The sequence below is a fragment of the Kryptolebias marmoratus genome, linkage group LG12, assembly GCF_001649575.2.
Source record: "Kryptolebias marmoratus isolate JLee-2015 linkage group LG12, ASM164957v2, whole genome shotgun sequence".
NCBI classification, from domain to species: Eukaryota; Metazoa; Chordata; class Actinopteri; order Cyprinodontiformes; family Rivulidae; genus Kryptolebias; species Kryptolebias marmoratus.
Window position 1 is genome coordinate 25,259,271 of NC_051441.1, and position 14,995 is coordinate 25,274,265.

Consider the following 14,995-nt stretch of genomic DNA (forward strand, 5'->3'; position numbering starts at 1 on the left):
TGTGACAATTCCTTTGCAGCCTGGAATCACTTCCTGCAGGAATATTATATATTTCTGCCAAAATGACTAGTGAAAAACTGACAGCAGTGTATTATTAAACAGTATTATTTAAACTTTAACACCACCATCAGTTTCACATGACTACTCCAGGAGAAATATGAAAATCTTGCAGAAAATTAACGTCATTGTAAAAGTTTATGAAATAGTGTTGGCATGAACTGCTGTCAAACTTTAGAGACTGGTGTTTTAGGATGACCAGCTTTGTACTGAAGTTGCGTTCAGACCAGCTGTTAGCTCATCAGTCCTCTATTTCTCCAAACTCAGGTCGTTCAAAGAGCTATCTGTAACAGGTAAGATATTCTTTATTCAGAACCGGGCTTTATTTATTTATTTATTCCACAAAACCCCAGTTTAGATTGTTAGAAATATCCCTGTCATATTTAAAGTCATGCATTGTCACAGTTTCATCATTTAATTTTATTTTCCTCTCTCAAACTTTCATTCAGTTCAAATAAAGAATATTATTTTAATAATAAAATTAGTGTAACATATGTACATGGCATTAAATTCAGCTGTTACTTTGCATAAAGGACTTAAAACCAATCTAATTTTCGAACTTAAAGGAATGGTAGGTGGTGAAGCAAGTTTAAGAAAGCAGGCTCACATGACAAAGCTTTTAAACTTTTTAAATGAAGGTTATTTGAGAAACTAGTGTTTATTTGAAATCTTACGACGCCGTGCAGAACTATGAGGACATCTAAATTTTGTTAGTCAGATTTTTCTGCCTGGAATATTTTCAAGAACAAAATCGAGGAACGAGCTGAGCTTCATGCTGATCTAGCCACACTCAAAGAGGATACTGACACTGAAAACTGAATAAGAAGGAAATCTGACTTCAAAGTGCCACCTGCTGGTCTCTGGTTAAGCCTTTTAAAGAAGGGGTGTCCAACCCTGGTCCTCGAGGGCCACTATCTTGCATGTTTTATTGTTTCTCTGCTCCAACACACCTGATTTGAATCAATGGGTGATTAGCAGGCTTCTGCAGAACATGAAGAGGTGATTTAACCACTGAATCAGGTGTGTTGTATCAGGGAAACAAGTGAAACATGCAGGATAGTGGCACTCCAGGACTAGGGTTGGACACCCCTGCTTTAAAGAAATCAGAAACTTTAATTTGTAGTCCTGGAGCCTCATGTGCAAAAAAGTGCAGTTTGCCGTTTTCCACGCAAAACTTTCAGATGCATCAGTAGTGAACTGAAATGATGAACTGCTCCCCACATACATTTCTGATTTTGCAGAGACAAGAATTACAGCTGCAGAACATATTTGCATCTATTTGTATATTTAAATGGAGGCGTCTCATGTATGCTTGATTCCACATTGATTGGGATGTACAGAGAAAATGTACTTGGATTCAGCCATAGTCACAGTTTTATACATCTGGATTTTTTTTTTGTATGCATGCTATTTTTGTGATTTAAGCATACGTCATGTTTCAGCAGAAAGTTCACTTGAGTCTTAGTACATGAGGCCTCTGTTCTGTAGTTAGGCATTTAAAGTAATCTGAAACTTCTGAAATTCCAGGCACAAAAGTTTAATAACAACAAACTAACAGTAAATTAATGATATCAAAATTTTGATTTACAAAGTTTTTATTGACACAAGGTGAAAAAGTAATATCAGATCATAATTTCTTAAAATCAATAAGTATAATTACATTTCATATATACAAAAGAAACAATTATTGTGTACTTCTAAAGCAGTCAGCCTGTAGGGGGCAGTAATTCCCGATAAGGCCATGGTTTTCTGCTGAAGCCCATCACGCTGCAGGTGTTCAGCTCATCTGCTCTAACTCTCCGGAGCGTAGATCTTGATGAGATGTTGCAGTTCGGAGGGAAACCTGGTAAGCGGGCAGCGGCGGTTAGCTTTCACGTATGTGTAGATGCAGCGGTAACAGAAGACGAAGCCGGACGTGGACAACACGGTGGCATTTGTACGCAGCTTCCGGCACAAAGGGCAGCTCCTGCTATAGGCGCCCGGCTGACCATCTTCGTGTAGGTGGAAGGGGGGTGGAGGTGTAGGCAGGGAGGTGAGGGTTTTTACTGTGCTCTGGTTTACTGAGGAGTACCACCAGTCCAGAAACTGCAGGAAGAAGACGCCCAGAGAGAGAGAGGTGGACAGGGACACCGCCACACCACTTGTTGCCTGTGACAGCAGCCACCAGCCCCTCTGTAGCAGGCTGCAAACACAACAACACAAATCAGACGAGTGTCAACAGATATCAATCCTGAAGCAACCTCCTCTAACATTAAATAGGCTGCATCATTGGCATACATTATAATACTGGGCAGAGTGGCCACACCTTCGCTTGTTGGGACTTGAGGCCAGCAGGACCCGGTCCGTAGGAGCTGACATGTTGTACTTTTGGAGTCTGTGCACTGGCAATTTTGGGGCTTTAAGTGCCGCCTACACCCTTGTACTCAATCGTGGTGTTACATGAGGTTAGTTTTATGCATGAAAGAATTAATTACAGATAAACTTCTTAGAAAAAAAAGAATATTTGAACATACTGCAGCAAGGTAAGAACAAATCAACAACAATCAATACCTGAAAGTATTATCTGAGGTGCATTTTTTTACTTTAATAAGAGAAAAATTCTGTTTGTTTCCATGGTGGTGATGGGACATGAGTTTTATATAGCTTCCAGAATATAAGTCGACACCTTGTGCTGCACTGCATTTACCTCAGAGGTCAGACCTGGAATAACATCACTCCCAACTTAGTCAATCCTACTGATTTTCTGACCTGCAGCTGTCGTGCTCAGTAACCATGCCAACTGTCGTTAGCATCACAAGCTGATTAAGGAGTTTGTCTTGGTTAAAACCATCAATATGTAAAAAAAAATAATGGACCATCCCCACAGGATGGTCCCAGTACAGATTTGAAGTCCTGTCACCTCCATGTAAACAAACATGACTTTGTTCTTGTTCAAATAAAAACAAACTTTTTTAAATGCTGACTTTTGTTGATTTCACATAGTTCTTACCTAGCTGCTGTATGTTCAAATATATATATATTTTTTTACCATGTTTGGCTTTAATTAGTTCTTTCATGCTTAAATGAAAGCCTGTGTAACACCATTATTGTGTGTGAGGCAGTAGATGGGACTAAATGCCCCACATCTCTAGACTCTGGTTCCAAAAATACAACATGATAGCTCCTATAAACCGGGTCCTGGGCCTTAAACCCCAACAACAAGAGAAGGTGGGGACATTTGGTGTAGTATTATATAACATGTCGATGGTTCAAACTCTAACAGAGGCTGTAAAGTACTGTGTGTGGCTAATTTAATGTGATTTAAAGCAACAGAACTGAAATAGGATTTATTTCAAGTTCATAAAAAGTTTTCTTCCTGATTTAACTCCAGTAATATGGAGTATTTTGTTTAGAATTTGTTTATCTTGACATTAAATTCAAACACTTTTGCACCTTGGCAAAAAAGGCTGGCCCTTGAGCGGTTATATTCATTTTGATCTGTGTGTAATTAGCAAAATGTCTTACGACACGGATAGATTTTATTAAAGCTTGCAGACACAAATCAATGGATGTATATCTACAGCTAACTTTTGGAGTCAACCCCATTCATAATGGCCGCCATAGCAAAGGCAACACAGAAGTGATTACAGCTTTACAGATTATAACTTTAAAGTTTTACACATACTGTGGTAAAATTTGGTCTGGTGGTTGCTGATAGTCATTCACAACACATACTACATGCACTAACAGACCACACCAACGCTGCAGGAGATCATGTATGTTATTTTCCTCTGTCATTTCTCTTTATAAGATGATCTCATGTTAAAACTTTGCATAAAAAGCTGTGGTGGGTAATATGCATTCCTGCAAGGAATGCTAGAGCTTTAATCCACTACATGACTTTGGTAAATAAAGAAATCTGACTTTAAAGAGTACCTCATTTTATTTGATTTTATTTGTTGACTAGAATCGGCTGATTTGTACAAGTAAAGTTCTTTAAAATGTGAACTTTCTAGTAAAACTTTGCATTTCTTGCGAACAGAAAAATAAACGCAGGTGACGCACCTCCTGTCAGCCAGGTTCATGATGGTTCTGGTTTTCTGCTCCATGTCTCTGAGGTCCTGAGCGTTGAGTCGAGCCAGTCTGACATTGGCCAGCCACAGCAGGGGGCTGTGAGTCCTGGAGAACCCGAACACAAACAGCAGCTGCTGGCAGAAGATCCAGGCCTGCCAGGCCAGGCTGACATACGGGTACGCCGCCACAGCTGCCCGATACATCCTCTGACTCCATGTCTGCGCCAGCCTGATAGAGAAGTCCTCCTCCTCCCGCTGTTGTGCCAGTGTCGCCTCAAGCTTGGCCCGCAGGTACGGAACCAGGCAGAGGAGAAGAAAAGAGCGCCAGTGGGACGTCCTGTGCAGACTCTGGTCAACAGGAAGTCCCAGCACGCCAGAAACTCTCTTCAGGCCATAAAAGTTCTCTGAGAAGGAAGCGCTGCAGTGGGACAGGAAGTGGTTCTGAAGGAGGAGGTCCAGCAGCAGGTAAAGCTCATCGAAGCTTCTCCACAGGAGGCCATAGCGAGACGGGTTGGATTCAGCCAGAACCTGTTGGGCTCAAAGATACCGGTGTTATTCTGTGAATGTTTTAATAACACTCTGAGGACAGAAACACGCTCACCTTGATGGCGTGTCTCAGCGCCGGTCGCACCGCCTCCATCAGAGACTCCTGAGCCAGAACTTCAAACACAGACGGCTGCTCATTGACAGCCGTGGAGGTGAGATAGGCTCCGGCCTCTGCCATGGCTGCTGCACCAGAATCGTTTCACTCATCAACACTGGATTCAGCTCACTGGTATTAAAACAAGGTCAAAATAACTCACATTCAGAACATATGAAGATCACAGGATTATTCGCAAACCTGAATACAAATAAGTGGGCACCCATTTGGACCCCTAAATTTCTATAAATAATATTCTTCTTGCTGTAAAAAGCTCTCTAAACAACTTAAATTTGGAGGTCTGTTGTCAGTTAGCAAAATATCTCATGAAATGCTGGATGGATTTAAATGAAACGCTCAGAAAGAAGAAAGTCATCATTAAATCTAAATCTACAACTGATTCTCTTCTGGAGTCAATCTGATTCAAAATGGCAGCCACAGCCAAATGACCTTAGTAAACAAAATTGGCTGCAACTTCGTCAATTTTACAGATGTTGAGTTAAAATTTTATGTGGTTGTAGCTGAGAGTCATTCACAACACGTACTCCCAAGTGCTAACAGATCACAAGTTATTTTTAAGGTCTGACCAAAACTGTACCTCCATCATTTCTCAAATTAAGATTAGTTTAAAACTCTAGCATGAAGGTGGAGGGTGATATGCATTCCTTTAAGGAATGCTAGGTCTTTATTTTACGTAGAGTTTTGTGGTTATTTGCAGCAGCTAGCTGTAGCCCGGGGTCACTTCTGGCAGGATGTTCATAACCATGGAATTTGAAAATCAGTGGCGGTGTATAGGTATATAAAGTAGTGTGCACATGAACTGGTGTAAAAACCTAGAGACTGAAGCTGTTTGAAGGTGGTGGTTGGTCTTAGCTATGATCAGACTAGTTGTTAGCTCATCACTCCTGTCGTAGTTAAACTATTTCTCCAAAGTAAAGCCATACAAAGAGCTACCTACAACAGGTAAGATATCAAATGTTCATCAGCTTTTAACAGAACAACACTTGAAAATGTCTGAACTATCCCTTTAACGTCAGCTGCACATGAGCCAACACAACACATGAATCTACAGCAGCGCTCTTTCTGGATAATCCGAGTTGTTTTTCAGGTGAAGAAGATTTCAGTAAAACAATTAAAGCAATCAATAAATGAGCTACTTTTTCTACGTCTCCTCCGGCTTCTTCAACACTTTAGCATGGAAGTGATGAAAACATTCAGGTATCAGCTGTGGTTTTAGAGCCTTGTTAGGAGACACTGATGTTTGTTGTAGAGACCTCAGTCAGTTCATGTGAAGGAAACTTTTCTAAGAGCCGTCGTGTATAGCTAACTATCAGTATATACAGATTTATATTTACTGAAGTCCGCAGGATGGACACTGTCCGAGCTTCAACCTGCTAAACTTAGATTTATACTTGACGCATCAACATACCAGGAAGCAAACAGCAGCGCATCTTCTTTTTCTTCTTTTTTGGCGGTTGGCAAACAACGACCTAGTGCATTACCGCTACCAAGTGGTCTGGACTGGAATCACGCTCAAAACAAAACAAAAACTCATCCTCTCAAGAGTTGTCACATTTTGAATTCTTTTGTAATAATTCATTTGGATCAAACCTTGCCTTCATTTTAGTTAGACTGAATCAGTTTATTTCTTTCCTGTCTGTATTTCTGGCTGTATAATAAAATATGCTCTACAGTCTCATTTACCTGGATTATTTTGCCCTATTATGAATACTTTGTTTAATCTTGTGTCTGAATCTGGGACATGATCTGACTGTTTCCTCCAGCGCTCCTCATTTGTCCTGTTTTCTGTTGATTTCAATAAAAGAAAGACCTTTTCTTCCTTCTTCCCACTGTTTTTACCATCTTTCTCTCATTTTCTGCTTTACTATGCTCTTTACTTCTGTTTGACTGAATTTGATATCTGTGTCAATTAAAATATTTCTGGACGTCTTCTTTGCAACTTTATCGGCTGTTTCAGTCTCTCTTATGCCAATATGAGCTGATATCCATAAAAATGTAATAATTAATTCCATCATATCAACTCTGTATGGTGTTTGTTGAGTTTCTATTAAGATGTCTGGTCTGCTTTCTGAATAACTATCCTTTAAACTGAATAATGATGAACTTGAATCTGAGCAAATTATTGATTATCTTCAATCCATTGAACAGCCAGTGGCATTGCAACCATTTTTCCTGTGTATACTGATAGTTTATCACTGATTCTCTTTCCTGTTTTCACTCCAAATTCAGGAACAATGAATGCTGCCCCGATCTGATCTGCTATGGTCTGTGTATATTTTTAGATATTCACAATACTGCCTAATGTATTATAGAACCATTTCTGAATGGATAACAATTTTATTTCTATTCATCTTTTCTCATAATTTTAATTATACTGTTGAATCTGGTAGTATCCATGATTGTATGATTGTTAATGGTTCTGTTTGATGGACATTAAGATGATTGATCTGAATTTCTTTTGCTTTCTGATTTATTATCTTTTTTTTCAAAGCTTTTTGTTTTGTCTTTTTCCATCAAGGTTTTTCTTGTGTTGTGAACTGAAAGTTAATAAAAAGAAATACTAATACTCAATTTTCAAAAACCCAAGTCTGACATATATTTACACCTCCCACTGTCTTAAAAGTCATGTTTATGTAGTTTCGTAAAAAATCTTGGAGTAATTTTTGAAATTCCGGTCTTAATTTTGAGAAACAGATTAGTTCTGTTGTTAGAAAGTCCTTTTTAAATTGAGACTCTTATCTAAAGTGAAAATATTTTTATCTTTAAATGACTTTGAATGTGTGATTCATGCCTTTATTAGCTCCCAACTGGATTATTGTAACTCTTTGTATGTTGGTGTCAGCCAGGCCGGCCTCTCACGACTGCAGCTGGTTCAGAACGCTGCAGCTCGTCTCTTAACGCGAACAAAAAAGCGTGAACATATCTCACCAGTGCTCGCTTCCCTTCACTGGCTCCCCGTTCGTTTTAGAATTGATTTTAAAGTTTTATTGTTGACTTTATTGTTCCCTAAATGGGCAGGCACCTACATATTTGTCTGATCTTCTGCAGCCTTATGTGCCCTCTAGATCACTTAGATCAAGTGCCCATTTGTGCTTAGTTGTCCTAAGATCCAGGCTGGTCCACAGAGGTGATCGGGCGTTTTCAGTGGTAGCTCCTAGACTGTGGAATCAGCAGCCCCTTCATATTAGACAGGCTTCAACACTTGGTGTTTTTAAATCTCTTCTTAAAACACATTTATATTCACTGGCTTTTAATACATTCTGAGAATTGTAATGTTATTGTATTTTTGTATAATGTTTGTATTGAATGTTTGTGTGTGCAGCACTTTGGTCAACAACAGTTGTTTTTAAATGTGCTTTATAAATAAAATTGAATTGAAATTTGATTCATGTTTATATGAGCAAGAACTGCATTATTGTAGCCAGAAGAATTAATTGTAATCAAAATCTAGAGTAGGATGTCATTTAGGAGTTTTTCTACCAGCGGTTTTGTGGGGTTTTTTTAAAACATGTTTTATTATTAAACTAGTTGAGCACTGTAAGATCGTCTGAACTGAAATGAAAATTTACCTCTGCCAGTTTGCGGTTTTCCACTAAAATAGCAATAGAAGAAATAGCAAACATGTGGAAGAAGGTGGTCTGCTAATGAGACACTAATTGAACTTTTTGGCTTAAATGCAAAATGGTATGTGTTGCGGAAAACTAACACTGCACAATCACCATGAAACATGGAGGTGGCAGCATTATGCTGTAGTGATGCTTTTCTTCAGGGTGGCTGGTCACAGTTGATGGGAAAATGGGTGGAGCTAAATACAGAACAATCCTTGAAAAAAACCTGTTGGAGGCTGTAAAAGACTTGAGACTGGAGCGGAGGTTCATCATCCAGCAGGACAACAACCTGAAACATCCAGCCAGAGCTACAATGGAATTGGTCAGATCAACGCATGTTCATGAGTTAGAATGGCCCAGTCAGACTTAAGAGTCCAGACTTAAATATAATTCAGAATGTGTGGCAAGACTTGAAAACTGCTTTTCAGACATTCTCCATTCAACCTGACAAAGCCTGAGCTATTTTACAAAGAATGGGCAAAGATTCCAGTCTCTAGATGTGCAACCATGGTAGAGACAAGAACTTGCAGTTGTAACTGCGGTGTAAGGTAGTGATGTACTGCTCGACACCTCCTGCTTGACACAGTTTCGAGCCAAATGAAGCGGAAGTATCGTGATGCAGTGTTTTGGTGGCTGTGTCAACACGTCAAATATCACATGATCACTCCTAAACAAGGCCTCGTTCTTTCTGGTGTCTCGAGCTGCTTGTGACGCGCAGCTCATCATGCGCTGCTTCGCAGGAATCCCGAGTGGGTGGGTCTTGTAGTTATTCTCAAGACTTTAAAATGAGACTGAATATCAACCCAAACTGTGGGTTTTTGTAAAGGTGGATGTGTTTTTGTACAAATTTGAAATAGAGAGATATAGTTAGAGTTGGTTATGTGCATGGATTTGAGCCTTTGAGAGTCTGAGTTTAAACAGTTAGTTTGAGTGATTGTGTGTGATTTTGAGTGTATTTAAAAATATTTGTGAGAATGAATAAAAATCTTTGAATGTCACTCAAAGCCTCTTATTACATGAATCACTATCATGACATCATAGCATAAAGTTACAAGTTCCCAGATAGTATTAAATGAAAATAATAATTCATGTAATAATAATGATATTTACAGTCCAACAGAACAAGGTGTCACTATTGTTAAAAAAGATCATGTTATTGTAACATCCTTCTTTTAGTTTATAAAAACAAAAACACAGGTTTCATTGGAGAACATGAGCTTTAATGAAAATGGTATGAATGAAACAGACTCGTGATTTAAATAGTTATCAATTTTAGTCACGTCAACTGTAGTACATAAAAATAACCACCAGATGTGGTGGTCTTGAGTCATAGGTGCCGGAACCACTGGGGCCAGGGGGCCATTGGCCCCCCCACTTTCCGGCCCTGCCACTGCGCTGCGTGTTCCCACCAGACGGCTGCACAGACTGCACGCGACTCTCACAGACTGTGACTAAAGTGTCTCTGTGTTTATATAGAGACAGAAGCACAAATAAAACCTACAGCATTGACATCTGGACCAAATTCTTAAAGCTCCAGTCCAGGGTCATAACAGTCATCAAAATGTTTCTGCAGATGCGATAGCGCGGAGTCAGGGTTGGGATCATTAACACATGAAAAAAGGCTCTGGCTCTGATACGTCCGTGTCTGGAACAATGCTGTCAAAAATGACATTGGAATTCTGTATTTTATTGCCACATCTGGTCTAAATGCAATATTTACAGCATCTGCGGCGACATTTTATTTCCAATGCACCATTGGGATGAAAAGAGAGAGAGAGAGAGAGAGAGAGAGAGAAAAGAATGTTTTCGGCTCATATTCGTTAACGGCTCCTCCAGTCAGACCAAATGCTCCACTTCGCCCAGAGAGCGGATCATTTTTGCTGTTAGGTCAAAAAAATAATGGTGCAATATATACATTTTTTTCTCTCTTTGGTCGTTCAAAACCCAGCTATTGATTCGGATCGATGGTTACCACGTTTTAAGGTAAGGGGCTAATGTTAAATGCAACGGCTGAGCAGAGCTTCTCTAGCCTCCGTCGACTAAAAACCTCACTCCGGTCAACAATGACAGAACAGCGGCTTAATCACCTTTTGTTTCTGCATATACACAAAGACTTAACTGATGGACCTCAGCAAAGTATACCGCAGCTTCTGCTTCGTGAGTCAGCGAAGGGAGGCATACTTTGGAAAATTCTGAGCTCTGAAACTTATTGTCATCATTAGTCGTTATTAGTGTCATTAGGATGTAAATAGTTACAATGAGGACATACTTATAAATAGCCTCGGAAGAAATCTTTTTACTAATATAATGTTTGGTTATATGTTCCAAGTCTGACAAAGTTTATGTTGTTTTAATACCGAATGCTCTTAATTNCTGCCCGTGCACATGTTATTTACCTGTGTTTACTTTTATTGTGGTCATTTATAAAGCTGTTGGTTGGTTTAACTAATTATCATTATTCATAATAATATACTGGAACAAAAAGTCATAGCTGAAAAAGCGTTTCATTATTCAATTTTAATTGATGTTAGACGATGATTCGATGCATGTAAAATTAAAAAGGTGACGAAACACTCCGGTGGCCCCCCCACCTAGAAAATGAATCGGGCACCACTATCTTGAGTGTTTCGACACAATAGGCCATTTTCTGAGCAACTGTCTCAAAGTGGTTCAGTGATTCAGGAAGCCTCGTTTCATCATCACTAGTGTAAGGTGGTTCTATAAAGTATTGACTGAGGAGGGCTTAATAAAAATGCATGCAATACTTTTCAGACTTTTCTCCTTAAAAAAAAAAAGAAAACCCTGTATCATTTTCTTTCTATCCATCCATTTTCTTTACCCACTTTTTCCTTTCTGGGTTAGTTCATCACAGTCATGTTCCTTCCACTTCACAATTATGTGCTACTTTGTGTTGTCCTGTCACATAAAATCCCAGTAAAGTCTGAAGTTTGTGGTTAAAACATGGCAAAATGTGGAAAGGTTTAAAGGGTATAAAGAGTTTTTCAAGGTGCTATAGCTTTTATTATGGTTGCCACTTAGATATATCTCAGTCAATTCACTCTGTCAGGAACCTCTAAATATATAAACAGCTCAATTGGACCCTGGTATTATGTTAGCCCTGCCCCATAATGGTGACATTATGAAACAGCTCAGAAGGATCTCTTCAATAATTAGGAAATAAAAAGATTTCACAAATAGTACTTGACAAAGAGGTCAGACTAATGCCTCCAATCAGCTGGCACAACAATAAATATGAGTCACATCAACAGTGACCAATTGTTTTCCCCAAAGACAGACTTACAGACGTCATTAATGGATTTTATATAATATCAAATATGAAGAAAGGGAGTGATGGGAGGGTGCCAGGGTGGTATTATGAGAACGGGAAGTGGGTGGAGCACTTAGTGACCAAAGAGGATTATTGGATTACCAACACAGCTGTCCACAGTCAAAGTATCCATCAGCATCATCACTCCATCTTTAGTTGTTTCTCAGTCTGGCAGGTTGGTCACCGAGCAGAGACGGGACAAGTAGCAGGTAGGATCCAAGATTAACGTGTCTGAGCTCTTCGTCAGGTAGAGAGGCGAGTCTGGTGTTTAGAAAAGGGATGAGACCATCATCATTAGTAGTTATAACCAAATAAAACTATACTGAATAGTTTTCATGGTTTTCTAAAAAACATTTTAATGCAGAAATAACTGTCATTTTTTTTAACACAATACAGAACAATTGTGCAGATCAGTTATTTGATGAAGTAAAACCACTTTTCTGTTGTCAGTCTCACTAAATGTAATACTTTCATCTTCTTAGCTTGTCATGATTGTGATTATGGGATTTTACTTAGATTAAAAAATGTTGGATATATCAGATTTTAAAAATCAGTCAACTTTTAAAAAATCATGATTACAAGTAAGAAACTTTGCAGATAACTGTTCAAATACTGACATTGATGAAAATCCCTTGAAAATCCCCAAATACAAGTATTGGTTTTGACCAAAGTTTTCTAAACTTTCTGAAAAAAAAAGTATGTTGAAGGGGAAGGGAAATCAGGTGAGCGGTTATTTGCAGAAAGGATCAAGAGATGGTTAGTGTATGGTTGTATTCTTAGTAATTTCAGGTGGTTGTATCACTAGTATCACCATTTGACATTTAATGGTTCAACAACAACAACAACAACAATAAAAAATCATGCTACAGCTCGGCCTTAAAAACGTTAAGGTGTAATCATCTGTCATAGCTGACAGCTGTCACGTGTACTGTCAGAGCCTGCGCCACACTGGAACATCCCTCTCACACTGGAATCTGTAATTAAGGTGATTAGTGGAAGCAAAACTGAGCAAAAACAGAGATCCTGACAGTTATTTTCATGGTTTGACCCAAAAGGATGTAACTCCATCATTTTTAAACCTAAGATAATCTCAGTTTAACACTGAGATATGCAAGGGGGTGAGTGACATGTGTTCTTTTAGGAATACTAGGGCTTTCATCTATATTTGCTTTTGGACTATGGGAACCTTTTCCAATTTCCTTATAAGTATTGGAGATAGTTATTTTTTCTGCCCATTCACAGAACTGCAACCAACTGTGGTTCATAAAAAGGATTCTGTATGTTTTAGCATGATTGGAGCAGCTGTTTGGTCATTGGTCAGAAAGTCACAAATGATATATTCCAAATGGGAAATAAAACCAACATTTTTAAAAAAAATTAACAATTCAACTTACTATCTAGTTAAACTGTTACAATAAAGTCCCTTCCAAAAAACACTTTGAAGGTGGACCTGAGGTGACATTTACCTCCTTGGATTTCTGTAAGGACTGAGGTAGTATGGGATAGTTAAAGCCAACGTGCTGTTATATCTTTGAGCCAGCGAGGGAGGTAGTCACAGAATTGAGTTGGCCAGGTCTGGTGGTTTTGTTGAGCAGCATTCCTGTATAATTAATGAAGCTGCAGTTACTCCTCTGGTTCTGTGATACTGGCTTCATCTATATCTCATGATGTGGCCAGCTTGATCGATTCATGTGTAAAACAGCTAAAGGGTAGTTTAAAAATAGGGGCTCATTTTTCCAGCCATATTGTGGAACCACTGTGTGAAAAAGGCTTATGACACACTGTGGCTGAACTGTGACACACTAACCTGTAGTCCATGGTAATTTACAAATGTTAACAGCTGAAAACCACAAAGAACTTGGCAGCAAGTGAACATATGTTTCAAAATGGACAGAAACGAAAAACAGAACTAAACTAAGTACAAAGACTGTCAGATTTGATAAATGTGAATTTCTGTAGCTAAATCTACTAGCTTGTGTAATTAAAGAAAATAAAAGATGTATTAGATCTACTATAACTTTCTGGATTTAATTGACAAAGTGAAGGAGCAGTGATAGGAATGATAGTGATCGAAACATTATAAATGTCGTAAAATCTCTATTTCCTTTTTAAATTTTCAGCTGAGTTAAAATGAACTGCAAGGCTTGGTGAAAAGAAGAGAAGTACACTACCAGGCTTCACTGAACTTTCCAGTCTTTAGCTCGTCCTTTGACTAAGTTTCCCCTTTCCCTCAGCTTTCCAGGGAATTATGACTCTTCTTACCCATTCCCTTCTTTTCCTAACTTATACCATTCTTTCCTTTGGACCCTTTTTATCCTCTGAGTTTGGCTCACGGAAATGCCCTCATCAATGCATCTGTTATGATCATGCTGACTTGGTGGACTGTCGGGATCAGAAATTTGAGCATGTTCCGAGAGGCCTTCCACATGGCACATGGCTGCTGGAGCTAGGACAAAACAATCTGAGTGTTATAGGCACCCAAGCCTTTGCTGGACTGTGGTCCCTGCGGGTTCTGGTGTTGACTAACAGTCAGATTGAAGAAATACACCCACAGGTAAGAGCCAACAGTTGGAGAACTGCCTAAAGACAAAGTGTTTAGACATGCATATCCTGCAACTATAATAGGAGTGTGAACAGGTTGGATTAGTGTTCAAGTTGAAGCTGAGGTCATAACTGAAGTCCCAAAAGGGTTTAGAGTGGCAAATGAAGTTTAATCCCTGAAAACAGTTTTTCATTCATTGAAAAGATAAAACTAAAAACAGTTCATGCAAGAATGGTTTTCTGTTGTTGGACTTCTGTGCTCGTCATGGATTGTCCATAACGAACACCATGTTCAAACATAAGGGTGTCCATATGTGCTCTTGGCACCAGGACACCCTAGGTCGCAGTTCAATGATCGACTTTGTTGTCGTTTCATCTGATCTGCGGCCGCATGTTTTGGACACTCGGGTGAAGAGAGGGGTGGAGCTGTCAACTGACCACTACCTGGTGGTGTGTTGGCTTCGTTGGTGGGGGAGGATACCGGTCAAACCTGGCAGGCCCAAACGTATTGTGAGGGTCTGTTGGGAACGTCTGGCAGAGTCTCCTGTTAGGCGGAGCTTTAACTCCCACCTCCGGGAGAACTTCGAACATGTTCCGGGGGAGGCAGGGGATATTGAGTCCGAGTGGGCCATGTTCCGTGCCTCCATTGTTGAGACGGCTTATCGGAGCTGTGGGCGCAAGGTGGATGGTGCCTGTCATGGCGACAACCCTAGAACCCGCTGGTGGACACCGGCAGTGAGGGATGCCA

At 39.5% G+C, this 14,995-nt stretch overlaps 2 protein-coding genes across 7 annotated transcripts in view; one reads left to right on the forward strand and one right to left on the reverse strand.

Moving 5' to 3' along the window:
• Nucleotides 1–1,634: 1,634 nt before the first annotated feature.
• pex12 (peroxisomal biogenesis factor 12) lies at nt 1,635–6,281 on the reverse strand. Of its 3 annotated transcripts, none has more exons than XM_017438908.3 (4): nt 6,179–6,281; nt 4,711–4,881; nt 4,102–4,637; nt 1,635–2,239 (listed from the first exon to the last, which is right to left on the reverse strand). In XM_017438908.3, exons 2-4 carry the CDS (start codon nt 4,831–4,833, stop codon nt 1,849–1,851), a joined length of 1,050 nt encoding a protein of 349 aa, XP_017294397.1. In that variant the 5' UTR covers nt 4,834–4,881; nt 6,179–6,281; the 3' UTR covers nt 1,635–1,848. The 3 variants fall into 3 exon arrangements, with proteins under 3 accessions (XP_017294397.1, XP_024857934.1, XP_017294396.1); XM_025002166.2 differs by having other exon boundaries at nt 6,105–6,197; XM_017438907.3 differs by lacking the exon at nt 6,179–6,281 and adding an exon at nt 5,907–6,169.
• Nucleotides 6,282–9,937: 3,656 nt separating this feature from the next.
• The window catches only part of LOC108249486 (TLR4 interactor with leucine rich repeats), a 15,051-nt gene continuing 9,993 nt past the window's right edge, over nt 9,938–14,995 (forward strand). The window contains exons 1-2 of one of the 4 annotated variants that reach the window (XM_017438906.1): nt 11,866–11,915; nt 13,827–14,260. In XM_017438906.1, the coding sequence (XP_017294395.1) occupies nt 13,955–14,260 (306 nt within the window). In that variant the 5' untranslated portion in view covers nt 11,866–11,915; nt 13,827–13,954. The other 3 variants (XM_037978838.1, XM_037978840.1, XM_037978837.1) reach the window with 3 other exon arrangements.

Coding starts and splice junctions, on each gene's coding strand:
- pex12 (XM_017438908.3), bottom strand. CDS start 4,833: ATGGCAGAGGCCGGAGCCTATCTCACCTCCACGGCTGTCAATGAGCAG. Junction 4,638..4,710: donor CGCTGAGACACGCCATCAAG/GTGAGCGTGTTT, acceptor TGAGCCCAACAG/GTTCTGGCTGAATCCAACCC. Junction 2,240..4,101: donor ATGAACCTGGCTGACAGGAG/GTGCGTCACCTG, acceptor TTGTGTTTGCAG/CCTGCTACAGAGGGGCTGGT.